Genomic DNA, 27,191 nt, shown 5'->3' on the forward strand with positions numbered 1-27,191 from the left:
AATTCACCATGACTCTGAAAGGCCAGGTGTGAGACACACAAAAATCGGCTTGAATCATTTTAAATAATAGACCAGGTATGTGTCAGACAGTGCTGCCAAATGAGAATCGTCAAACGATAAGGCACAGATTAAAAAAAAAAGATATAACAGCTGTAATCAAAGTAGCAGCTCCAATCTGGCAACAAAAAATTTCAATGTTATAGGCAGGTTCTTAAGAATCTAAGTGACACTGTAATATTCTTCATAAGTGAAACATTTACACAAAATCTAAAACATTAAACTTTTGATTTTTACAAAGCTTATATCAACTCACGCTGTCTGGTAAAAAGCTTGTACACGTTATTTCTCCTACATCAAACCTCGAATCAAGCTGAAATTGTTCACAATTATTTCTTTTACCTGACAACAAAATAATCACTTTAAAAAAATAAAAATTTAGTTACTCAACCATGACTCAACTAATGGTAATTTACTATTTTGTTTGGTATCTCGAACAAGGGAAAGAAATTGTACTTGATTGATAGAGTTGCATAAGTTGAATTAGTCCCCTGTATACATTGTAGAGATAAATAGTTTGAGACTAAAATAGATAATTATAAAACCTATTTTCATAAGCGATTCGCGGGCAGAGTGATTAGAGCATTGGCTTATTGGCTTGAGGGGGCCTTAGCCCTCGAATCGAATTCCATTTGTTTACCTTATTTTTTTTTATAAATACATTTTAAAAGCCATCACCCAAATATTCCATTCTTTCTCCCACCACCCTTTCCAACTGGTCCAGATAAGTGATAGGATAACAGCGTATGAGAAGGACAAAGGCATGAAATTGCGCTAAACAAAAACAATTGGTAAAATTATTTGTAATCGCTTATATTTATTATTTAATATAATTAATTGAAAGTGTTAAATGTTTGAGACAGTATGATTTGTCGTTTCCTTTTAAACTCAGTTAAACTCAAGTTTAGTACTAAGCGGAAGAAAGAGAACTTTAAACAAGCAAATAAATAAAAGATCGAATCACATGAGATGACCCAATAACATGTTACGTTTGACCTTCACTTTTTGTTCATCAATTCTTTCTTCTTCAAGTGGTGGCGTTTTTTCTGCATTGATTGGTGGGTTCTGTGCCTCGGGTTGAATTCGAACCCTGTCCGCGTCCATTCCCTGCTGTCCGTAAAGAGGTTTGGTCTAGGACGTAACAATCTTCAGTTCAGAAGTAATGTCCTAGACTTGTACAACAAAAAACAACAAATACAAGAATATTTTAACATTTCAATTTGCGAGTAAACATTTTATCTTATCAAATCTTCTCTGTTTCATCCTATGTGTTAACTGATAACTCATTTAAATACATGTTCCTGTTAAGTCTTGGACTGTCCATATTGGTACATTTAAAAACTTAGGGGTGTGCAGTCTTCACGCATGAGTAACACATGAAATACTTTGTAAAAATTGTATATATTTAAGTGTGTGTGACCCAGACAGAATGTCAATGCTCCTAATCTGTGCACCATGTATTGATCGTCTTGAGTAAATCTTGAGTGTGTAATATATATTTGGAGTATGTCGCAGATTGACTGGCTACTTACTAGTGACTCATTCCTAACACATCGGTCATGGGAAACAGATTTCTTAAAGGTGAAGATATAGAAGGGAAAAAAAACGTTATCTGAACTACGTAAGCAAACGTTAAGATATGTTGTTCTTCATTTTATCTTGAGTTTCACACGATTGAAGGTGTTCAACTCGGAGAGGAGGAAAAGAAGAAAAAGTTATCAAACATTTAGTAGGTGATACTGAAAGTGGAGAGATTTGGATTGCGACAGGTAAAGTACAACTTCATCTTTCCTTCCTTCACTCAGAACATTCTTCTCTGATGAACTCCGATGTGATAGTTTGAGCAGTAAACGTTTTCCCTGGTGAACTGAAATATTAACGTTACAAATGTGGAAAACTAGTGGAGCGAAGTTGTAAAAAACACGACAAAATGAAATATTTAAATTAAAAAATAGACTCCATGGGTATTACAGGAAATAACTATAATACTGTTCCTGTGGATCTATAAGTTAGTATAAGCATCTGTTACTGTTTTTTTTTTAAAAAGGTCTTGAATGAAGTTAGGTTCTCATACTACGAAATAACATCTGTTCATTAATTATTTAGGGACATAGTGAAGCAAGGAAACATCCTTTTGGTATTAGAAATCTCATAAACTATGTCAAGGTCAAATTTTGTGTGCCTGCAATATTAACAAGAAATGAATAAAGTCTAGTTTTTGCAGGCATAGAGTTAAATTTATTTTATAATCAACAAATTATAGATTATGTGTTTTTAGTCACCTGGTTCTTGTATAACCTATATATCATCATAGCTGATGTGGCATGGACCGCACATGCTACGTTTTACACAGTAATTTTAATATGTTGCATGTCAATAGAAGACTCCACAAAATAGCGGCGTGTATTGTAGTAAAGTTCCCCTTTCAGACCTTGCAATCTCTAGGGCAGATGGTGTAAGGTCACCTGTGGCCCACGGTTAACGAGCAGGGTGTCATGAGGCCAGCACACGACCAACTACCTTTACTTTTCCACCACTAATGTCATGTACACATAAGAGTTAGGTGGACTCATAGGCGCCTTAATGATCCCAAAATTAAACATCCCAGTCTTCACCAGGACTAGAACCTTGGACCCCCTGTTTGGAAGCTAAAGACTTAACCGTTCAATTGAGCAAAGTAGAATGGAGTTCTTTACCAATTTTTTTTTTTTGTCGTTATATTTAAAGTAAAAAAAAAACTAATTGATATTTGTCTAAGAGCAAACAATTACAAATAGCAGTTATTCGTTGATTTTCTTACGCATTATGTCATTTGTTGGAGAGTGGTGGATTTGTTAAACTGCCACTCCTCCGTGACCTTTACCTTCTGCCTACAACACGTGCCAAAGCTTGAGTACCAAACGAATGTACTGAATACTACAAACACTATCCAACCAATCCAAGCAGTCCTATGTACCCACCCAGCACTCTCGTCATAGCTTTTTTACTTACTAATACAACTCTAGATAATTTCCAAATGTGACCCAATTCCTGCCCTTTACAGACAAATTGGGTTTAAGGTGCATCCAAATGGTTAGATTACTTCCCTTAGATTTTCATTTCCACGTTAGCGTATTCTTTGTTTGTCTCCCGTGAAACAATAACAACTGCACCCAGTACATGCAGCCATTGATAAAACAATGAAGTGTGGCGGTCACAGATATATGCAGACCTCCCTTTTGTTTATATGGATCTATGACAAGCAGAGTTGCCCCAAGGATGTCTGCAATTGAAATATGGCACGTGCTTGGGCTGTGATGCACATTTGAGTTCATGTCTTCAGTTAGAGACTAAAAAGATATTCGCATTAAAATAGGTTTGTTAAACTATGCTGGCTCTGAGACTATAGAAATCTTATCACTTATCTATTGACTAGAACTAGTTAAATGGCCTAAACAAAGGCTAAATCGTTGCAATATGAATGTGTGTTTGAGAGAAATAACCATATTTAAGCTGAGATGTATTTGCTGAGCGCCTAAAGGCAGGACGGAAACCTTCTCTCTGATACCTCCTTACCCCATAGGTCGACAAAAGAGATTATACCATAGCTCCCTATGCATGCTATAAGCATGAAAGTTGCACTGTAAAAAACAATAACATTTTTACAAAAACTGGAAATGTGTTTAACTCAGAGCTATACCAGCCCGAAATTTCAAACCTTCATTTATTAACATTGACTTCAGCTAAGCAAATAATCAACCGCGGTGATTACACACCCAGTTTGAAACTTCAGCGTTTCTAAATCAGTCCCAGGTACACTGTCTCTACATTCTTCTTACAAGAAAAACATAAAAATACTTTTTAAAAAAATGGATCAGTCATGTAATTAAATTTGTAATAGATCTAGACTAACAATAATAAATCTGTGCGATTAGAAATATTTTTACCAATTGTTTTTGTTTAGCGCAATTTTATTCTTTTAGCTTTCTCATTACGCTATTATCCTATCACTTGTCTGGACCATTTGGAAAGGGGTGGGGGTGAAAAAGAATGGGGTATCTGGGTGATCGCTTTTAAAATGCATTTATTTAAAAAAATAGATGAACGACCTGGATTCGAACTCATGGACTAAAGCCTCCTCAGCCTTTTCAAAACAATACAAAACCACAATGCCAGCGAAGCGCTGATGAAAATAGAAGTTTTATAGTTCTCTATTGTTAACTTATTACTTTAAAATGACAACCTACAAAGTATAAAGGGAGCTAATTCAATTTTTACCAGCTTACCAGTCAAGTTCGAGCTACCAAACACAATAATTAATTACGAATAGTTAATTAACAAATTGTTGTTGTTTTTTTTAATTGATTAATGTTTTTCAGGTAAAAGAATTAATTCTGCAAAACGTCAACATGATCCGAGAATGGTTGTGGTAGAAATAGCGTGTTCAAACGTTTACTAGATACACAGACAGAACAAGTGAGTTGATAGAAGCTTTGCAAAAATAAAAAAATAACTGTTAATGAAATTGGATCGCTTCGTGCTTTTGTAAAGTTCACACTCAAACTACTTATCTATAATTGTGCTAATGAACCAGCCCGTCTTTTGTAGACCTAAATGTATCTACATCTTCTGGCACTAGACTGTGGTGCATGTCCTGAGCAATCAAGTTTATTTTATGGAAACTTGGCACAAAGTCTGTGGCTTAAAACAAACCTGACTAACACATCTTCTTAGGGTGCCAAAGTTTTTAGACGAGTGCCATGGTGTACCAGTGGTTGAAAAGACACTAAAGTGGAAAGCCAAAAAGCATGGATAAGCGTAACACCATATCCACACCAATTGAGGGAATATAAACAATAGATCGATTGATAAGCAACAATAGATCGATTGATAAGCAACAATAGATCGATTGATAAGCAACAATAGATCGATTGATAAGCAACAATAGATATCAATTTTTGAAACCTTAAAAAAAAACATTTAATCTTAAAACATGTCGAGCTTTATTCATTTGCATTAGAAAATTTGAGATTTTGTTTCTTGTGCTTCTATTGGTAAGATTTTGTTTAATTTATGGTTCATAGTCAAGCAAATACAAATATTGTTTTTCAAACTTAGCTAATAAATGAATCAAAACTTCACACTCTGCGTGTAATGTTCTTTCAGGAAACAGCATTTGCAAAATAAATAAAGTTTAAGGACCTTCAGAATATTTACAATATGAAAATAATTTTTTAAAAACATGGTTACAAAGACAGTTTGTGTGGAAACACAAACTCAAAATCGGCTCCCGAAGTGGTCCATCGAGAGTCTTCACCAAGACTCAAACACGGGACTTCCGGTTCCAAGTGCTTTACCCCTCAGCCACAGCATCTCCATATATTCATTTAGCGTACACTTATATTTTTTAAATAATTATTATTTACCTTATTCATACATTCAAAATTAATAACATGTAACTGTAATATCGTGCGGTTTGCGCGCTGGACTGTCGTTTGGATTTATCGATGGTCCCGGGTTCAAACCCTGCCCGCTTACATCCCCCGTCATCCTGCGGGAGGTTTGGACTAGGAAGTAAACTATCTTTAACTCTGAAGGAACATCAGAAACATGTCAAACATTTTACAAATAAACATACAAAACAACTAAAAAAGATTTATTCTTCTAACAAAATTAGATAAATTGGCAAAACGAAAAAAAAAATTTAAGCTACAATTGTGTACAAATGACAAGAAGACTTTCCCCTCGAAAATAAAAATTAATATATCCATTGTCATTTGTCATACAAACTAGACATAGATCTAGCTAGATCTAGTTTTAGATCTTAATCTAGATTCAAGATCTAAGTCTAGGTCTAGAACTAGATCTAAGCCTAGATTTAGAACTAGATATAGAATCTTGATATAGAATCTACTATATCTAGACTAGAAATCATATTATAATCTACTATATCTAGACTAGAAATCCTATTATAATTATGTAGATCTGGGCTCTATTTAGTCTTTTTTAGACTGTCACTGTCAAGTGTAGGTCCCTTTAATGAGGATATGTCAAAACTGCGCGCTATAAATAAAAGTAGTTCGTTATATTGTAAACTTAAAACTAAAACGAAGTTCGCATCAAAATCCTTTTTTAAAAACAACATTTGAATCAGTATTCTATTCCATGAGTTAGCTTTTGATACTTTTTTCCATTGTGACCTAGCTTAGATTCAAATTTTTTTTGTACCATTGCGCGAATCTATGAATGAAGTTTGATTTATTAATGAGTTTGAGTTTGAGTTTTGAGTTGTTGTTTTTTTTTGGCACATCGGCACACTTTAGGCACGACTCTTTTTAAAAGAAGTTTTTCATTGAAAAATGGTGTATTTAAAAAAAAAATCTGCTTGCATAGATAATTTAAAAAATGAGATGGTTTACTTTTGGAAAAGAAAAAAAGTAGCCGTTGCATCAGAACTTTGAATAATCTAAAATACCATGATGTCCGATTTTCATTTTCTCTTCTAGTTTCTGAGATCTAAACGGGACGGACAGATGGACAGACAGGCCTCACAAAACTAATAGCGTCTTTTCCCCTTTCGCGGGGCCGCTAAAAAGCTGTAGCGAAGATATTTTAGCAAAGTTTGGAAGGAGGAAAAATGTTTAACTTTTATAAAGAAAGAAATAGCTGGACTCGACCGTGAGTCATAGATTTGTCTAAAGCTTTTACCTAGAAATATGGCAAATAAGAAATACTCGTGTAAGGAAAAAAGAAGGTAAGAGAGATAGACCTAATACAAAAAACTGGTAAGCAGGGGAAGGGAAGGTGTCGGTATGTTGGCCTACAGGTAAATCTTCTCTGTCCGCAATATTTTCTCGATCTACTCCCACAAAGATTGTGTAGGTAGCCTAGAGTGAAAAACACATAGAGCTATTCATCTATACTTTAGGCTTTCTGTTCTTTCGGACGTCCGTCTGTCCAAGTCTTTGATTCCACTAGTCTATAAGGTGCACTGACAGTGTCAGGTTTCGATGACCCGTGAGGATACATTCTTGGGCCACTTCGTACATTCTGGGACTTAGGCTGTAGTGAGTTTTAATTCTATTCAGGTGAGGCCTTTAGATAGCTGACATTACTAAGTAAATAGTGTCTTTAATTCATTAGACTTCGTAACGGAAGAGACTCCAAGAGGTGGGAGAGAAAATGATACACAATCTGACGCTTTTAAGGACAGCTTTTAACAAATATACAGATCCTATGAGATGTGCTCACCGTAGAGAGTGACACGCCAAAAACAAAAGAATGACTGGATGTGCACAGACTTGTGGATGAGGTGTTAGGGGGTATTCTATTGGATTGTCTTAACGTAAACATGGCTTTCAAATGGGATTTTTTAGAGTAAATAGACAGAAAAGACAAAGGAACTTTGTTGCGCAGCTATGCAAATAAAAACACCGCGTTTGTATGTTGAGGCGTTTCCAGGGGGTGCAGGGCGTTGGCCCAGATAACAAGATCTGAGGGAAGGTTTAGCGTCAATAGTAGGAAGATTGGAAGGATGTGTAAACGTTCATCGGTTTTGTTTAGGGTTGGCTCAATCTTTAATGTTCACCATTTCTACTTTATGCATCTATATGTTCACCATATCTACTTTATACATCTATATGTTCACCATATCTACTTTATGCGTCTATATGTTCACCATTTCTACTTTATACATCTATATGTTCACCATATCTACTTTATACATCTATATGTTCACCATATCTACTTTATACATCTATATGTTCTCTATATCTACTTTATGCGTCTATATGTTCACCATATCTACTTTATGCGTCTATATGTTCACCATATCTACTTTATGCGTCTATATGTTCACTATATCTACTTTATGCATCTATATGTTCACCATATCTACTTTATACATCTATATGTTCTCTATATATACTTTATGCGTCTATATGTTCACCATATCTACTTTATACATCTATATGTTCACCATGTGTACTTTATACATCTATATGTTTACCATATGTACTTTATACATCTATATGTTCACCATATCTATTCCATATGTCTATATGTTCACCATTTCTACTTTATACATCTATATGTTCACCATATGTACTTTATACATCTATATGTTCACCATTTGTACTTTATACATCTATATGTTCACCATTTGTACTTTATACATCTATATGTTCACCATCTCTATTCCATATGTCTATATGTTCACCATATGTACTTTATACATCTATATGTTCACCATATGTACTTTATACATCTATATGTTCACCATTTGTACTTTATACATCTATATGTTCACCATCTCTACTTTATACGTCTACATGCTCACCATTTCTACGTTTTCAACGCTCGATTCATTTAACGGAAAATGTTTGAATCAAACAATTCGAGGTCCATGTGGAATATATGAAACAAAAATACGTATACAACCTTTTCACGTGCTTGCCTTGATGTCTATGTCAGAATAGGGACAATGTTGATTGAAGGTTCACTTCATTAGTGTTGTTATATTGCAGCGCGCCATATTGCGGGGATAATTTGAATCTACTGTTAGTATCGGCCTTTTTGGTGACAAAACACTATACACCTAAGTGTGAGTTTAACTGTTCAGCCATTTGTAGGTAAGCGTTTTAAATGTTCACATTTCTAAGTTGTGTGCATAAGTACTGCCCTGAGTGAAAAGTTGACCAAGGCTACGTTTCTACCCTGAAATCTAATCTAACTACTGGTGTCACTTCAAAGTCGGACTATCTCACTTACATGTCTGCTAGTTTCCTGTGCGCGAGTTCTCAAGTCGCCGCTGTTTTTCTGTTCAACTACTAGAGCTAGACTTCGTGACAACTCATCCAGTGTTTCCCAAACATTCACTGGAACGGAACACTTCCCCCTTTTTCGAAGAATTGAGCGGAACATCGCTTGTTGTTTGTTTTTTTCGGTCCGATTATTTTCCATTTAAAAATAATGTAAATAATAATCTAAATAGAAGTTATATAAGTTTTACAAATTTCAAGTAGAAATAAAATATACGGACTTAAGCATCAGAAAAAAATGAAGTTTTTTAATGACTTTGATGATATTGTGTTCTTGATATCGGGCACATTTTTTGATAAGCTCAATTCTACTATCTGGTGGGGCATCAAGCCGCCTGTTTCTAGTGTATACTTTGACTTTGTGGCAACAAAATAAACACAAATTCAACTTGTCACAAATAGGTTGTAGGAGACAGAAGTAAAATAACACAAGCTTGTTTTGAAATTGTTAAGTTCTTTTCAAGTTCTTTTCAAACTTAACCAGAAATAATTGATTGGTTGATCTTTGTATGCTTGTTTCAATATCGAGTCAGAAACTAGGCTAGTATAAAGTTTATACTGATGTTGTTATGATCTAGTGCTGTACTTGTTTTTTTCGTTACTAATAAGAGCTGATAAAATCATTTTTTCTTTTCTATATACTTGGGAAAAATTCATGTGTAGGCCTACTAGTTAATGGTTTCATCAGTTCTTAGAACACCCATTCAATCCTCGTGGAACCCTTGTGTTCCACGGAATACAGTTTGGAATCTAATAAATGTACTTTCTGATGTAGACCTGCCAACGTTGGATATTTAGATGGCGTGCTTCTTAGACTAAATTATTACAACGTATAAACAGTATTACACGTAGGTCTACATGTATGAAATGATAATGTATATTTCTAACAAATTCATCATTTAGAATACTAGATACTTAAAAATTGTCGGTATATTTATGTGTCTTTGGCTGGCCTCTGAAAAAATGAAGCCTAATACGCCTAGGAGATGTATTAAACAACAAATTCTAATTCGTAACAGTGAACTAGTGGTAAATATGTCTATTAGTATATCAGTAAGCTAATAATATATCAGATGACTTGCATGCCCGATTTACTGTGAGAGAAATTGGAAAAAAAAAGTTTCATAGCAGATTTCGAAAAGGTGCTTAAACTATGAATCAAAGGGTTTTGAAGAGCAAACCAGATACTATGAAAATCTTCAAATCGTGAGACAAACCTTAGTTTAAACTTGGTCAATGGTCAGAAATAGACAAACCTTAGTTTAAACGTGGTCAATGATCAGAAATAGAAAGCGAAAAAATAAAATGTCCACTTCTGTTAAGTTATGTGAGAAAACTGAGCCAACACATCATATGCTAATAGCGTTGGTCAGAATAAATATTGATATTGTCATCCAACTTATTGAGGTAACAAAGTAGGATTTAATTTTCTATCCAGAGCTACAAAGTAGCTTTGGTAGTCTATCCAGTGCTAGGAAGTTAGCTTTGATAGTCTATCCAGTGCTAGGAAGTTAGCTTAGATAGTCTATCCAGTGCTAGGAAGTTAGCTTAGATAGTCTATCCAGTGCTAGGAAGTTAGCTTTGATAGTCTATCCAGTGCTAGGAAGTTAGCTTTGATAGTCTATCCAGTGCTAGGAAGTTAGCTTAGATAGTCTATCCAGTGCTAGGAAGTTAGCTTAGATAGTCTATCCAGTGCTAGGAAGTTAGCTTAGACAGTCTACCCAGTGCTAGGAAGTTAGCTTAGATAGTCTATCCAGTGCTAGAAAGTGAAGATTAATAGTTTATCCAGTGCTAGAAAGTTAGTTTTGATAGTCTATCCAGTGCTAGAAAGTGGAGATTAATAGTTTATCCAGTGCTAGAAAGTTAGTTTTGATAGTCAATCCAGTGCTAGAAAGTTAGCTTTTATAGTATATCCAGTGCTAGAAAGTTAGCTTTGATATTTTATCCAGTGTTAGAAATTTAGCTTTGATAGTCTATCCAGTGCTAGAAAGTGAAGATTAATAGTCTATCCAATGCTAGAAAGGATTAATAGTCTATTCAGTGCTAGAAGGTTAGCTTTGATAGTTTATCCATAGCTAGAAAATTAGGTTTGATTATAGTTTGATAGAACATCGGACTCATATCTAGTGCTACAAAGTAAGCTTCGATAGTCTATCCAAGTAAGTTTTGAGATTAGTTAAATGTTAATAGTTTCACAGCTATTATAAAAACAAACACAAATTTCACAGCTATTATCAAAAACAAACAAATGAACAGCTGTGACCTTTAACCCCCAACTTTCCAGGCCTCATGACAACACTATGACTTAAGTCTGTTGGAGAACGTGTGGCGGCCCTACTGTGTACAACATTTAGACCTGGTTGCTGTTGATCAAGTAGGTCAGTGTGACAAACATGTGCGCGAGGAGGCGCGTGAGAATGTGGGTTGTGCGTGTGTGTGTTTTCTGAGAACTTTTGATGGTATGAAGTTATGTAGCAGTCGGCTCCCTTGTCTGTCGACCTGGTTAAAGCACGTGCTGCTACTTTATCACGTGACCTTTCATAGTTACTATTCGTTTCAATGTAGACCTATTAAATTTTTATAGTTTCAAATATTTAAATTGTGTTAGAAAAGTAAAGGAATATGCACGCTATGTGGCTCAGGTCATTGAGGAAAGTGTATTGTTCTGAAACAATAAAAACATGAACTAAAATTGTACTTTTAGCGACCCCCGAAAGATGGAAAACCGCCATTAGCTATTCGTTGTTTTTGTAACAGCAGCACAGAAACGTTCTCCCAGATAGCCCCTCCCTCCACTGGTTCACAAATGATATAAGCATGAAAGTTGCGCTATGCAAAAGCAATTTTTTTTTAAATCCAAACACATCAAATACGACTATTGTACTAGATCTAATAAATGTGGAGACATTCCTTTTTTTAAGGTCCAAAATTTATTGCACAGCAACTGATGCAGTGGCGTTCCTTCCGTGTACATATTTTAAGAGGATATGTTAGTCCCCAAAAAGTCTCAAATAATCTGTATTTTTCTATTTAGTTTTGTGTCGTATGCATTTTGATCTGTCACGTTTAGATGGTAAAAAATACAAAAAGCTATTGAAAACCTAATCTCTCCTTAAGGCTAAAAAAAATTAAATGTTATACAAGTCAAATAGGTGGTTTAGTTTGATTTCAAGTTTTAAAAAAATGCCAAAGGATTCTTTGAAATCGCTCTTTTGACTTTTATTATATATATATATATATATATATATATATATATATATATATATATATATATATATATATATTATATTATTTATTTTTATTTTTTTTGCCTGAAGGACCAGATGTCTCAAATCGTTTGTTCAGTTTGTTTTCAGGTGACAAATGATTATCTGAAGTAGCACTTTTGACTTATTATTACTTCTAGTGTTTTGTCGTTGTTGTTGTTTATGCCAAAAGGTTGTTCATTTTGTTTTCAAGCAAAAAACATCGCTAAATGATTCTTTAAAATTGTATTACTCTAGTCTAGACAATAAAAACAAGTCCATTGCTTGAATATGCCTTGTCCATCAAAGAATCTGAGGGGGGGGGGGGGGCGCATCTGAATTTGCGTAATAACACAAACTCTCTTTGTAATCTTGTTTTTCATAAAACGAAGACAATTTATATGTGTGTAGTTGTTCCTTATACCGACATCAACTCGTAGTAGGAATTTAAATTTACGAAGTAAACAAAAATGTATTCGTGATATTGATGGTAGAAAATAAAGACTGGCATATCCAACCAGAAGTTCCGAAATAGAACATTTTGAAAGGTACAACTTTGATAAGAGAGGAGCAAAGGTTAAAAAAAAAAACGGTTAAAAAAAAAGTTTTTTTTTTTTTAAATGAAGACGTATTCCTGAAAGCACCCAATTGAATGTAGAAGTTTGCTTGCTATCAATGGATTGGATGTTTTTATTATCATCTTTTAGGCTTGTGAAAGTGAAAGTGAAATCGCCAGATTGTCATATCTAACTTAGGTACAAATAATGTATGGATATATTTATGTGTGAACTAGGAACGGTATGAGCATGTATTACTATTTACGTATCTATGAATGTATGTACCTATGTTTGGTGTACGCGTTTTTGAAATTTCAATTAGATCCACAAAGATAACATTCTTCCCACTGTGGCTAAACATTTCCAAACAGGTTAGAGGCAAGTCTTGAAAAGTAAATGGGGCAATGGGAAAGGGGGAAGCTATTTGATTTCTTTAAGAAATACAAAGATAAACCAGAACGAAGGCGGCTTCCTGGTCGTTGAGTTAGCAGTGTAGTGGTGTCTCATTATGGTCCGCTGTTCAAGCCCCGTTCTGGTCGTTGAGTTAGCGGTGTAGTGGTGTCTCATTATGGTCCGCTGTTCAAGCCCCGTCCTGGTCGTGGAGGTAGCGGTGTCTCATTATGGTCCGCTGTTCAAGCCCCGTCCTGGTCGTGGAGGTAGCGGTGTCTCATTATGGTCCGCTGTTCAAGCCCCGTCCTGGTCGTGGAGGTAGCGGTGTCTCATTATGGTCCGCTGTTCAAGCCCCGTCCTTGTCGTGGAGGTAGCGGTGTCTCATTATGGTCCGCTGTTCAAGCCCCGTTCTGGTCGTGGAGGTAGCGGTGTCTCATTATGGTCCGCTGTTCAAGCCCCGTCCTGGTCGTGGAGGTAGCGGTGTCTCATTATGGTCCGCTGTTCAAGCCCCGTTCTGGTCGTGGAGGTAGCGGTGTCTCATTATGGTCCGCTGTTCAAGCCCCGTCCTGGTCGTGGAGGTAGCGGTGTCTCATTATGGTCCGCTGTTCAAGCCCCGTTCTGGTCGTGGAGGTAGCGGTGTCTCATTATGGTCCGCTGTTCAAGCCCCGTTCTGGTCGTTGAGTTAGCGGTGTCTCATTATGGTCCGCTGTTCAAGTCCCGTTCTGGTCGTGGAGTTAGCGGTGTCTCATTATGGTCCGCTGTTCAAGCCCCGTTCTGGTCGTGGAGTTAGCGGTGTAGTGGTGTCTCATTATGGTCCGCTGTTCAAGCCCCGTTCTGGTCGTTGAGTTAGCGGTGTCTCATTATGGTCCGCTGTTCAAGCCCCGTTCTGGTCGTGGAGTTAGCGGTGTCTCATTATGGTCCGCTGTTCAAGCCCCGTTCTGGTCGTGGAGTTAGCGGTGTAGTGGTGTCTCATTATGGTCCGCTGTTCAAGCCCCGTCCTGGTCGTGGAGGTAGCGGTGTCTCATTATGGTCCGCTGTTCAAGCCCCGTCCTGGTCGTGGAGGTAGCGGTGTCTCATTATGGTCCGCTGTTCAAGCCCCGTCCTGGTCGTGGAGGTAGCGGTGTCTCATTATGGTCCGCTGTTCAAGCCCCGTCCTTGTCGTGGAGGTAGCGGTGTCTCATTATGGTCCGCTGTTCAAGCCCCGTTCTGGTCGTGGAGGTAGCGGTGTCTCATTATGGTCCGCTGTTCAAGCCCCGTCCTGGTCGTGGAGGTAGCGGTGTCTCATTATGGTCCGCTGTTCAAGCCCCGTTCTGGTCGTGGAGGTAGCGGTGTCTCATTATGGTCCGCTGTTCAAGCCCCGTCCTGGTCGTGGAGGTAGCGGTGTCTCATTATGGTCCGCTGTTCAAGCCCCGTTCTGGTCGTGGAGGTAGCGGTGTCTCATTATGGTCCGCTGTTCAAGCCCCGTTCTGGTCGTTGAGTTAGCGGTGTCTCATTATGGTCCGCTGTTCAAGCCCCGTTCTGGTCGTGGAGTTAGCGGTGTCTCATTATGGTCCGCTGTTCAAGCCCCGTTCTGGTCGTGGAGTTAGCGGTGTAGTGGTGTCTCATTATGGTCCGCTGTTCAAGCCCCGTTCTGGTCGTTGAGTTAGCGGTGTCTCATTATGGTCCGCTGTTCAAGCCCCGTTCTGGTCGTGGAGTTAGCGGTGTCTCATTATGGTCCGCTGTTCAAGCCCCGTTCTGGTCGTGGAGTTAGCGGTGTAGTGGTGTCTCATTATGGTCCGCTGTTCAAGCCCCGTCCTGGTCGTGGAGGTAGCGGTGTCTCATTATGGTCCGCTGTTCAAGCCCCGTCCTGGTCGTGGAGTTAGCAGTGTAGTGGTGTCTCATTATTGTCCGCTGTTCAAGCCCCGTCCTAGTCGTGGAGTTAGCAGTGTAGCGGTGTCTCATTATGGTCCGCTGTTCAAGCCCCGTTCTGGTCGTTGAGTTAGCGGTGTAGCGGTGTCTCATTATGATCCGCTGTTCAAGCCCCGTCCTGGTCGTGGAGTTAGCGGTGTAGTGGTGTCTCATTATTGTCCGCTGTTCAAGCCCCGTCCTGGTCGTGGAGTTAGCAGTGTAGCGGTGTCTCATTATGGTCCGCTGTTCAAGCCCCGTCCTGGTCGTGGAGGTAGCGGTGTCTCATTATGGTCCGCTGTTCAAGCCCCGTCCTGGTCGTGGAGGTAGCGGTGTCTCATTATGGTCCGCTGTTCAAGTCCCGGCAGCCGTCATCCCCTGTCGTTCTGCAGGGTGTTTGGGGCTAGGCCTAGGGGGTAATAAAATCAACACTGCTGTTACTAATAAATTCAAAGATTTCATAGTATCTCTTGAGCTAGGATACAAACTAAACACTTTCATAACTTTGTCTACTTTCTTTTGTTCCCATTCGCCTCTCCCCATGAGCATCGCACCATATGCAGGAGGCGTTCTAGTAGCTCCATACATTGTGGGGGTACAAATGACTCCCTCTTGGGCCTCGAAACGGCTATGGTGTACAGGGCAATGGTTAAATGATCTCTTAAAACGATATGATTGAATTTATATATTCCTGTCCTTGGAAGAACTCCTATTCTGTGGTCAAGGGTTTCAATGGCAGTAACGCCGATTATATATATATATATATATATATATAAATGGTATAAATGCTAAGTAAGTATCATTTTCCCTTCTTAATATAATCTCATAACTTTTATGGATTAAAAAATATTTTAATGAAAAAAAAAGGACACGCATATTTATTTATCTTCTCTTATCTTATATAATACAGCCGTTACTTCAAAAAAGAAGATGATTACGTCCTACGCGTCATGCATTCAATCATGCATATTAACCAATGACTTAAATTCTGCCAAGTCACTGTTTTTTTTTTTTTTTGGCTAGCTCAGGCAACCAATTCCATGCTCTAATAGCACTAGGGAAGAAGGAGAATTAGTACAAATTTGTCCTAGCATGGACAGATCCGTATTTCTATAATTGTCTATAAATAACCATGTTCTAAATGTTTAATAACAGTATGATATTAGATGTGTTTTTTTTTCTTTTCGTTTTTTTTTTTTAATAAATGATCTATTTATTCAGAAAATTTTAATAAAGTGATTTTAGACAAATCCTTTTCTTTACTGCAATACAAAAAGTCCCAAGATTGTTGTAACAAAATCTTATCAATGAATACACAGGCGCCAACTTTCTAAATAATCGTCTTCTCGAGCAGGATAGAATTTGTTCTGGTGATTTAATCTGCTAACTTTGATATTTCTGTCTTATTCATTTCGATTTACGACATAATTCAATGGAATTAAAACATTTTTTGTCTTTTTACTGATTAGTCGCATGCGTAATGTTTTGTTTTAATTCACGTTAACATCAAATAGATTTTATTTCCATCTGCGCTGTAAGGCTGAAATCTACACATCGAAATTCACTCAAAATTCGCAGGGCTTTTATTGTTGCATTTCCTCACCTAGGTGCACCGAGGACTGCAGATATTTAGATCTATATCGTGTTTCCCAAAAGGCTGTCTTGTTGAAATAAATCGTGGCAGTAATGAGCTGAAAGGGTAGACTCGGAGATAACTAAACGAACTGTGTTTTGTTCTAAGATGAAAGAAGAGATACAGAGTAGATCCAAAGCCACGATGTAGGAATAAATAAAATGTAAACTTTATTTTTAACTTATGCAAATGAGGACATTTATTAACATTGACACCAAATGTGAAATTCTTTCTGTCTGTCACTACATCCCCCGTTTCTCCTGAACCATAGTTTACAAATACAAAAAAACAAAATAAAAAAAAATATTCAGAAAGACACAAAGATAAAGTCACATTTCTTACTACATGTTCTAGGACAAATTTGTACAAATGTTCCTGGTGCTATTAGAGTATGGAATGGGTTGCTTGAATCAGCTAGGAAAACCAACGTCTTCGCAGAATTTAAGTCACTAATTAACAAAGGGACACGCGTAGGACGTAATCATCTTGTTTTTAGAAGTAACGTCTGTAGCCTAATTTATAAGATAAGATAAGATCTGTAAAAAAAATGTGGGTAGTGAGCAAAAAATGAAAATTTTAAACATTTTTTAAAACCCTTACATTATATTACTCTTATCTTTAAAAATTTGGATTACTTCATTATAACAAAAATACAACTTTCGAAACTTCCCTAGGGTTTTCTACGCTCCTGTCTGCAGCAAGACACTCGACAAGCAACTCTTCATATTGTTTTTTTTTTTTTTTTTTGGCTGTTTATCATTTATTTTCCCCAACTGTCATCAAAATCAAATCTTTAATCCATTATAACTCTTTTAATCATAACTCTTTAATCCAAAAGTAACTGACTTACATGTTTCATTGAAGCCACACTTTGAAAAGATATTTGTTAAAGCTGTGAGAACGCCAGGCTTAGGCTACATATAACCACCCACAAGGTACGCAAGTTTGTCTGCGGGTGATCAGTCAAGACACTTCCCGCCCCAGTGTGCCGTATTGACTAAGTTAAGTGCTAGCTTTAACGATAAGTTCAATCTGTTCAGTTGAACGAGTGTCATTACTATTGCCAATTTCAAAGATTGAATCCGTTAGTTTACCTAAAGCGTCTTGACGTGGCTGCCATGTGTGACATTGTTTTAATTTCTTAACAAATTGAGGATTCGGGTAGGCCTTTTTTCAGTTAGATCTAGAGAGTTTGAACATTACATAAGTTGTGTCTACTTCATACGGGTAGCATATTTTGCTTTAAATCCTTTTTTAAATTTTTGTATTTTGTATGCCAGCAAGTTTACCTTAGGCCCTATAATGTAAAAGAATGCTGTTTGATATAATGTATAATATATAGGTAATGTGATGACACCTTTATGCTACATATAATTTTCTATATGTTTATTGAGTATGTATGTGTATTGTGTAGCCTACATTTTTATTAAATTATATTTCTGACATTTTAATAGAGAAGGTTACCTTTTACTTCTTGTACATCTATTATTTTGATTAGGTCTAAAGCATATAGAATAATTAATGATATTTTTTTTGGTCTTTATAAATTTAAAGTTATAAATTTTTCATTGCATTTTCTTTATTTTCTTATCTACTCACTATTTCTTTGTCCGTCTCTCTCTCTATCTCTCTCAATCTCTTACTCTCTCTCCCTCCAATTCTTTCCACTCTCTCTTTGCCCCCATCTCCATCCCTCATATTTGTACATGAACAAAACAATGTAGGTCTATTGTAGTGATATTTACACAACTCTTTGATTGTTAAATCATATAAAACAACAAGTTAACATACTAGTATTGTGCAACTTCAAGTATATATAGGCCTATATATATATATATATATATATATATATATATATATATATATATATATATATATATATATATATATATATATATATATATATATATATATATGATTAAAGTTAAATATATATTTGTTGTGAAAGCGACCCACACTATACTACTTTGCACTCACTTATCAATAGACATCATTGAAGTCCACTCATCTCTTTCAAACTGTTCTAGAAACATTAAGTTACAAGTTAATATCAACAATTGGAAATGATCCTGATTCTTATGTTATTTGTTTCAGTTACCGTCCTTGTTATCTAATCTTCACGTTTTAGAGACAAGAACAACATTTGTAATTTTTAGTTTAGTTAGTAAAAAAACAAACAAACAACATCTTGCTAGAGACTAGATTCAGCTCAAACTTAACGTGGTCCATCACGTCCTCACTGTGGTCCATCACGTCCTCACTGTGGTCCATCACGTCCTCAATGATTGCGAAATGAAGAAAAGCTGAGGTTATGATTCATTCATAATCAGCGCCATAATGTTTCGTTAGTCTTCAATGCAGTTGACATGAAAAGTCTTCAAGAAAAATGAAATCATAGGGAAAAAAAGGGAATCGCCGATTCGTAGCCTGGCCTCACCCATCATAAATGTCGCTACCATTAATTTCCCTTAAGACATATAGGGCCTAGGCCTATTTTGCGCCTATAGGCCTATAACTCTAAGTATTACTCCATGTAACGGGATTGGTTGCGTGTAGGTGTATAGAACCTTGCTTAAATATGCATATTCCATTATATTGCCACTACCGGTATCACTCCAGTTGTGACCTTGGTTCGTTTTGTCACTGTAACCTAGGAAGACCAGGTTGTGGTGAAAGGCTTATCTGTGAAATCTCTTAAAGATTGAGTGTAGCATGAACTGTATAGCATAGCATCGGGTTCACTGTACACCGTGCAATACATTTAGCACTAGGCCTAGACAGACGCGTTGGGGACAACTAATGGTTCCAAGTTAAATGTTGACACGAATGCAGTAAATGAAATTTTAATTGAGTCTTTGAAATCATATTCTAAACATGTCGTACGTCGTAGTCTTGGTGCATATGTATGTGTCACACGTAGACTTTAAATAGTTGTATCAGTCAAACGTAGACATAAATTGCGACTCAATGTGTGTGTGTGTACATGTTAAGACTGTTGCAAATGGATAGATACATTTACGATTGATTGGTGACTTTCACATAGGCCTACTTGTAGCTTAGTGGAAAAGATAGAGGGCTCGTCATTTTGTGAACAGGGGCGTTTTCTTTCCTTTAAGAGATAGGCTATAATACCGATAAATCTGACCCAATGAACTGCTTTTGATTGTTGATTTCAACGCGAAAGATACGGATAGAGAAGACTAGAGTGGTTAACTAAATTAGGAGTGTTATTTACGTTAACTAAGTTCAAGAAATTATAACTTTAGACGACCTAGTGACTCAAGCCTTCGGGAGCGGCCGCCCCATTAATTCACCGAACACAGACGACTCTTATGAAAACAATGTGCTCGTATGAATTCGGTATTTGACACAATTAATATTAGTGGGTAATAACAGTAGGCCTATAATCAAGTAGGCTTATTATCTTTTAAAATGTGAGGGTTAGGGGCACATTGAGAAGTAAGGCCAAATTTAACTCTACTGGCTGAAGTCCTGGTTATATTATTTACAAAGATCTATTTCAGAAGTTGTTAATAAACTTCAATAATGAAAGAAAGTTAGCTTTCGCTTTTGTTTCGTGTAGATATCTAAAGACTAAATGACATTAAAAAGCCTTAAGGCCTTATTTATAGTTATTATATGCCCCTATTAACCATTAACCACGTGTTGCATTTATAATATATAGCTATGACTAGCATGAGTAAAATGCCACCAGTGTCATCCAATAGAATTTCTATCAGTTAACATATTCAGTAACGCAGACCAATCAGACAGGATTTTACAAGCTCACGCTTTTCCTTTTATTGATTTCGTATTGATTACTTTTTGTTTTTTGCTGCGAGTGACTCATTAGTCATTTAAAAGAAATACGTCGTAATATAAAATAATTGAGTTAAAATAAAACCATTAAAAATATACTCCTTTTTTTTAAATAGTAAATGTTAATTAATATACAATTAGAGCTGTATAGATCAAACTCAAGATTCGTGTTCAAATCATGATCTATTCATAGTAGGCTATTTATTTCATGCTGACTGAATCTGTTTACTTGTAGAAATCCAGAAAATAAAGGGAAGCTACTCTAAAAACGAATCGGCAGCCATTTCTAGCATAAATTGTAAATAAAATACGTTGATGAAAATATTATTATGTACCGATATTTATTTCTATTTCACTGGATTTCTGGGAGTTTAGCTCTTTAACGTGATCTATTTCTAATTGTCTTAAACTGATTTTTTAGACTAGATCTATCTAGATCATCACTTTTGTTTTACAAAATCATCAAACTATTTAAGAACTAGTCTATTTCTATCGATTTTTTAGACAATTTTTTATTATGATTAATGATTATCAAATCAGCCGGTCATGATCATGATGATTGGGATATCTCATTTTTTATCTGACATATCATAAAAAATCATAATTATTATCAATTATGATTATTATTTATTATTATTAGTAATAATAGATCTATCATTTTCATTTAATTTATTATTATTCATACTTTTGGTCATCTGTTGCGTCATATGATTATTATGACTACGGTTTACTTTGTCTTTATACTTTATTTTTTTTTTTTCTGGATCTAGAATAATCTAGTAATCTAGTCTAGAATCTAGGTCTAGATCTAGATAGATCTAGTAGATTCTAGATTTATTATAATTCCATATTGGACCATATTGACAATATTAAAAAAAATTATCTAGATTCTAGAATTCTAGAATCCTATTATATAATATATTATATAATCATTAATCTATATTACTGAACTGAGCTATCCAGGCTATAATAATAATATAGATCTAGATTCTAATTCTAAAGAATTAGAGCTAGTATGAAAACTAGAAAATCTATATCGACCACCTGCGGACAATGGTTATGCTTGCCCTGGATGTGGCAAAATATGTAGCCTAGGTCACAGCTGGGGCTGTGCAGCCACAGGAAATTTATATAATGTATTCCTCACTAATCTTCGGACTCAAAGACAAGTTCTTATATATATATATAAATATATATTATATGAATCTATCTTGATCTGTATACTAAAGTTGTCTAAAGCTACTTAAATATATAATATTATAATATAATATAGATCTAGACTAATCTAGAGTCATCTAGAGAGATTATTCTAGAACTAGAGACTAGACTCGAGTTCTAGTAACTAGTATTTAATAACTAGATCTAGAATAGATCTTATTAAATAGATTTTTATAAAATTATTATAAAATGACTATCTTATTTATTATATATAGATCTAGTCACAATCTAGTCTAGAGATATAATATAGAAAATGATATTTAAATCTAGACTCTATAATTCTATTTAATAATATATTTTTTTATATACTTAAGAGATGATTATGATACTAATGATAATAGATCTATCTACTCTAGATAGATAGTAGATCTAGTTATTCTAGACCTACAGTTAGTCTTTTAGTGTAGATTCAAAATTAAATCTTGACAATATTGTGGCAGTCATTCGAACATTTTTAGATACATAGATCTTTTAATAATATTCTATTCTATAGATGTACTATAGATCTAGATTCTAAATCTAAATATTCATGGTATCTTAAAATATTATCTAAATATTAGATCTAAATTTAGAATCTCTAGAGACAATCTAGAATCTAGATCATGGTATCTTAAAATATTACTTAAATATTATATATCTAGATTTAGATTATATAAAAATCTGTTTATCTAGAATCTAAGTAGGATTTGATCTAGCTAGATATTTTAGAAGTAGTCTAGTAGATCTGTACTCATTAAAATTATTTGAAGTTATGAAGTTATAAATTATTTTGAAGTAACGTCTGTATTATATAAGATAAGAAGATAAGAAGAAAATTGGAAATAGAACAGCTATAGTCATATTTTTTTTTTTAGACTTTAGACTCTTATGTATGATCTTATCATCCAGACTTGTTTCTAAAAGATTTTTACTTCACTTTCTACTTTGCAGGTGCTAAGACTCATTATCAATGGATTCATAACTTAAAATTCATACACAGAGAAGACAATGAAGTTAGGGCAATTTAAAAATAAAAAAAAAGGAACTAAGATAATTTCAGGAGTGTTTTAAAGTCAGAAAAATGTCTATAGAAAGTCCCTGGAGTGATAAAGACTGGCAATATCTTACGGATTATAGTGAATTACCTCTGTGCATTCTTCAGCTTGACCCAGCTGATAGGGCAGTAATTAGGATAGCAGGTAAGTTGTTTTTTTTCTACCTGTTGCTTCCCTTGAGCTAACTGTGACACATTTGTGTAGTCACCCAATCAATGGTTAAGATACTGAACAAACAGAAAAGCTTAGTCATTTCTAGTGAACACAATATTATTTAAATGACTCACTAAATAGACATCAACTGTTCTAAGCCTGTGTGCTTACTAGATATACAGTTTAGTTGTGCTTAAAAACAATTTTTTAAAATTCTAGTTTTATTTACATTTTAGTTAATTTACATATTTATAAAAAAAACAAAAAAAAACAACATATATATATGTTGTTTAGATAATTTGGATATTAATTATAAATAGAATTATAATAAATATGAACAAAAAATATATATTTTTAAATTAATTTTTTTTTCATTCAACAAAAACCAATGTAAGCTACATTACCTTTAGAAAGTTGGTCAATGACCCAATGTTGTTGCTACTAGAGCTAGTGATGAACTGCTATACTTCTAAACAGTTAAAGAAACAAATGAAAATAAATGTTCTATTAGACACCAACAGACTTTTCTACTTTCTGCTTCTAATGACAGTTTTTGTTGGGAGATAATATTGAGATAGTTTGAGGCCTGAGTGTGAATACTTCTCTCTTTAGAATTACTTCAAGCTCTCCAGCATTTTCACTTTGTATACATCTGGTGGTGTAGACATTGTCTTGGATAGTAGCATTTTTATTTGGTGGCAAACCTTTTTTTTTTTGTTGGAACATACATTTTTTTATCTATCCTAATTGATGTGATTATTTCTTATTTGATCTGTTCAACATTAGTATGATATTCTTGTTAATCCTCCTAATTGTATTACACATGTAATCTTTCCTTTTCTGGGCACATTTTACACACAAACATTTGTTTCTCTGTCTACCATTAATTTAGTCTTACTTCACTTTCTAAAAATAAATCCTTTATTTTCCTATTGGAATTTGTATATACTTGATAGAATGCCATCTAATCATATTACTAAAGGTTTTTGATGATACAGCTCATTTCTGTTAGAATTACTTCAAGTTTCATTGATTATTAATGTATTAAAGTAAAAATCTCCTTTTAGAACTTTTGGTCTATGGGACAGAAGATGTTAAGGTCATCAATTTCTATGGCCAATGGTTAACGACGGTGTCATGTGGCCAGCACAATGACCAACTGCCTAAACTTTACTTTTCACCAACTAATGTCAGGTATGCATTAGAGATGGGTGGACTCAGAGGCACACTAAAGATCCTGAAAATAAAAATCAAAGTCTTCACAAGTATTCGAACCCAGGACCCCTGGTTCAGAAGCCAAGCGCTTTACCACTCAGCCACTGTGCCACCATATATTAATGCACAAATGTATATATTTTAAAGGGAAAAAACTTAAGGCCTTTACATTTTATTATTAACAATTGAAAAGAAATGAAAGCTGGAATGTAATTAAATTAAATCATATTAAATAAAAGTTGGATTTTAATATAACACAATTCATAAATAGTGTCACAACGTTCATTTCATGCTTCATATTTTGTTTATTATTACATGACTTACCTAATTCCATGATATAGCCCTATGAAGGTCTTAATGACCAGAGTTTCAACCACACTGGTCCAAAGGTTTCCAACCACACTGGTCCAAAAGTCTCTATCCACACTGGTCCAAAGGTCTCCATTCTTTTTTATATAATGGCCTTGTGATACCTACAACCTACAATCAGAGGGTGATCATTTGAAGCTCTGTGTTTGCCTACCAGCCCAGTACACTGCAGATAAAGAAATAACATGTCCATCAAATAAACAGACACCTCTATGTCATACAAAATTTTAAAAAATTATTTAGCCACAAGGTGGAGTGTTAAAGTTTGAACACAATATATGCCATTCAGTGTGAATACAGTGCTTCAATTTGAGGAATGCGCACACTATGTACATAATAATAGACCAAGAACTGGCTGTACTGGTTGGAACAATCTTCTAAGAGAGCAGTTGTGTCTGTGTGAAGATCTAAACTAGCTTTATAGGGTAGACGTAGACTCAACGTGAAAAAATGCTGTATAATTGTCACTCTCAAAATGCATTATTTACTCGTGTATATAAATATAACTTTGGTAAAACATACACAAATATGACTGTGGTTCTGTTTGTCTGCTTGTATGTTACTAACTGACTTGAAATGTTATTACATTATTTACAACGGCAGGCTGCTTAGGTACGATAGTAAATTATCTTTCAAACAAAATATTTAAAATGAATCTACCAATAAAACACTTACAAAGTTATTGTGACAGATGACTTGACACAATATTTGTTTTTTTCCTTCTTTTAATCACCAACTTATGGAAATTTTATTTATTTTCGATTTCTGTGATCTGTTACAGCATACAAGAAGCTCCTTTGAAAGGCAAACACATTTTCGACAAAAAACTGACTCTAATACATTTAAGCACTATTAAATGTTAATTATTCAGACTTAAAATATTATTCACATAACCTGATGGGCTTCTTACACCCTGCATTGTTCGCCCCTACCCACATCTTTCATTTCTATCAATTTATCTCTTGGCAGCCGGGACAGCATCGTGTTTTTCCGCCAGTCTTCGTGTAAGCCCGTTGTTGTTGACCTCTGCGCTCGTCTGAGTTCAAGATTTGGCTTAGAGCCTATAAGCCTTCCCCCCCCCCTTCCCCCCCCCTTTTTTTTTTTTTTAGTCTCCAAACCGCCCCCTTATAAATACGTTTTCATTCAAGCGCGTTTTTTTTTAAAATCCGCCCCCTCTTTCTTCTCTTTCCCTGCAATCTCACAACTCACGTGTTATGAAATGTATTCCCCCTCCTCTACCCCCCACCCCCTTTCATTTACTGTTCCTGTGACGGCAGTAGCGCAGAATGCTCGGCAGGATATTCGGGGTGGTAGTTGGCAGTGGTTAAATAAATGGGAGAGAGAGGGAGAAATCTGTTACCTGTGGATGGTTTGAAAGGAGGAGGCCTCTAGTGTGTGACTTGTGTGAATAACTCGATGTATCGGTTGTCCCCTTTCCCACTGAAGGTGAATTGAATCCCTCAAATTTCATTACGATAAATGTAAGGACGATTCATTTGTGAGCTGCTTCTCTTCATTCTGATTCAGTGTGGGACATGCTCTAATGGTGTCACGGGCCTTGTTCGAGACATAGAGTCGAGTTTGTTTGTTTTCTCTTCCAATGTTACACGTAGAGGACGTTCGGTAACAATGTCTTTTAGTGGCCTCATTTTCACGTAAGCCGAGAAGCCTGTGTATGTGTTTCTGTGTGAGGAGGGTGACAGACTGCGTTTGTTTACGTTGTGGCGGTAGAGTACCGGCGTTGGTCTACTTCCAGCCAATGCGGATTACTGGATTGTCTCAGAGAGTAACAGTTTAGCTGTGCTTTAGATTTACCTTATTCCTGCTGGGATTTCTAGATATTGGCTGAAAGGATCGGAATTTAAGTCGTTTTGGGATTTCAAGTGTTTAAAGATCGTGTGTAATTGTTAAGATCTTGTAGATTGCTTTTTTTGTTTTTTGACAACCACGATATTGTCACATGAAAAGAACTGATGTTTTCACTGCTTTTGACTTGGTTTTTACGCTTATTCACTCATTGTTCACCCCATAAATCTTTTTATCTTTTCATTCTTTTGAATATAGAGGAGTCTACTTAGCTATTTGTTTTGTTTAGATGTGTGATTGTTGTGTGTTAAGAGTAGCTATGGCGTCACACACTCATCAGATATAGATTCTACATCAATGAACGAGTCTCTTGTTAGAAACAGTCTTTATCGTTTCGGTGCGCAGTTGGAAGCTTGTTTTCTGTTTATTGTAAAATAATGATTTATATACGAGATCCATAATGGTGCCTTTGTTAAGTACTTAGTATCTAGACTCCCTGTGGAATGAAGACTCACTGTGGTATCTAGACTCATTGTGGTATCCAAATGTCTTTGTTTTCTATTAAGAATGATATTTTGTTCATAAGTTGTAAGTCTGTAAAAAAAAAGTGTAAGAAATCCAATGCCATGCTACGTGTGTATATTTCACTCTGTTGACATAAAACTGCTTGTAATCTTCTAAATTAGAAGTGACATAGATTGTCAACAGCTTAAGCATTTCCTTTCCTATCAACTGTTGAGTTACGCTGAAATAATAATAAGATCAATTGTTTGCCTTTCTTGACCGTAAACAATGTCTCTAAAATTTGGATATGTATTGGAGTCTTTTTTTTTTTTTGACACATTTGTCGTAAAATGTTCGGAAATTTCTCTCTCTCTCTCTCTGTCTTTCTCTCTCTCTCTCTCTCTCTGTCTTTCTCTCTCACGCACTCTCATTGATATTATTTGAGATTTTGGTGATTTTGTATTGGTAAGACTGAAAGATCATTTCATCAGGTCACACACTTCCATCAT

General features: G+C 35.5%; 1 protein-coding gene and 1 long non-coding RNA gene across 6 annotated transcripts in view; one reads left to right on the forward strand and one right to left on the reverse strand.

Moving 5' to 3' along the window:
• Window positions 1-1,599: 1,599 nt before the first annotated feature.
• The window catches only part of LOC106064970 (microtubule-actin cross-linking factor 1, isoforms 1/2/3/4-like), a 184,831-nt gene continuing 159,239 nt past the window's right edge, over window positions 1,600-27,191 (forward strand). For 3 of the 5 annotated variants that reach the window (XM_056030218.1, XM_056030219.1, XM_056030220.1), the window contains exons 1-3: window positions 1,600-1,826; window positions 4,416-4,512; window positions 22,532-22,779. In XM_056030218.1, the coding sequence (XP_055886193.1) occupies window positions 22,662-22,779 (118 nt within the window). In that variant the 5' untranslated portion in view covers window positions 1,600-1,826; window positions 4,416-4,512; window positions 22,532-22,661. The remainder of the gene's footprint in view (window positions 1,827-4,415; window positions 4,513-22,531; window positions 22,780-27,191) is intronic. The other 2 variants (XM_056030227.1, XM_056030221.1) reach the window with 1 other exon arrangement.
• LOC106065061 (uncharacterized) lies at window positions 22,730-25,393 on the reverse strand. The gene is made up of 4 exons (XR_008778076.1): window positions 25,048-25,393; window positions 24,328-24,538; window positions 23,193-23,257; window positions 22,730-22,862 (listed from the first exon to the last, which is right to left on the reverse strand). It is a non-coding gene; the product is annotated as an uncharacterized LOC106065061 (long non-coding RNA).

Source organism: Biomphalaria glabrata, chromosome 5, assembly GCF_947242115.1.
Source record: "Biomphalaria glabrata chromosome 5, xgBioGlab47.1, whole genome shotgun sequence".
Lineage (NCBI taxonomy): Eukaryota > Metazoa > Mollusca > Gastropoda > Planorbidae > Biomphalaria > Biomphalaria glabrata.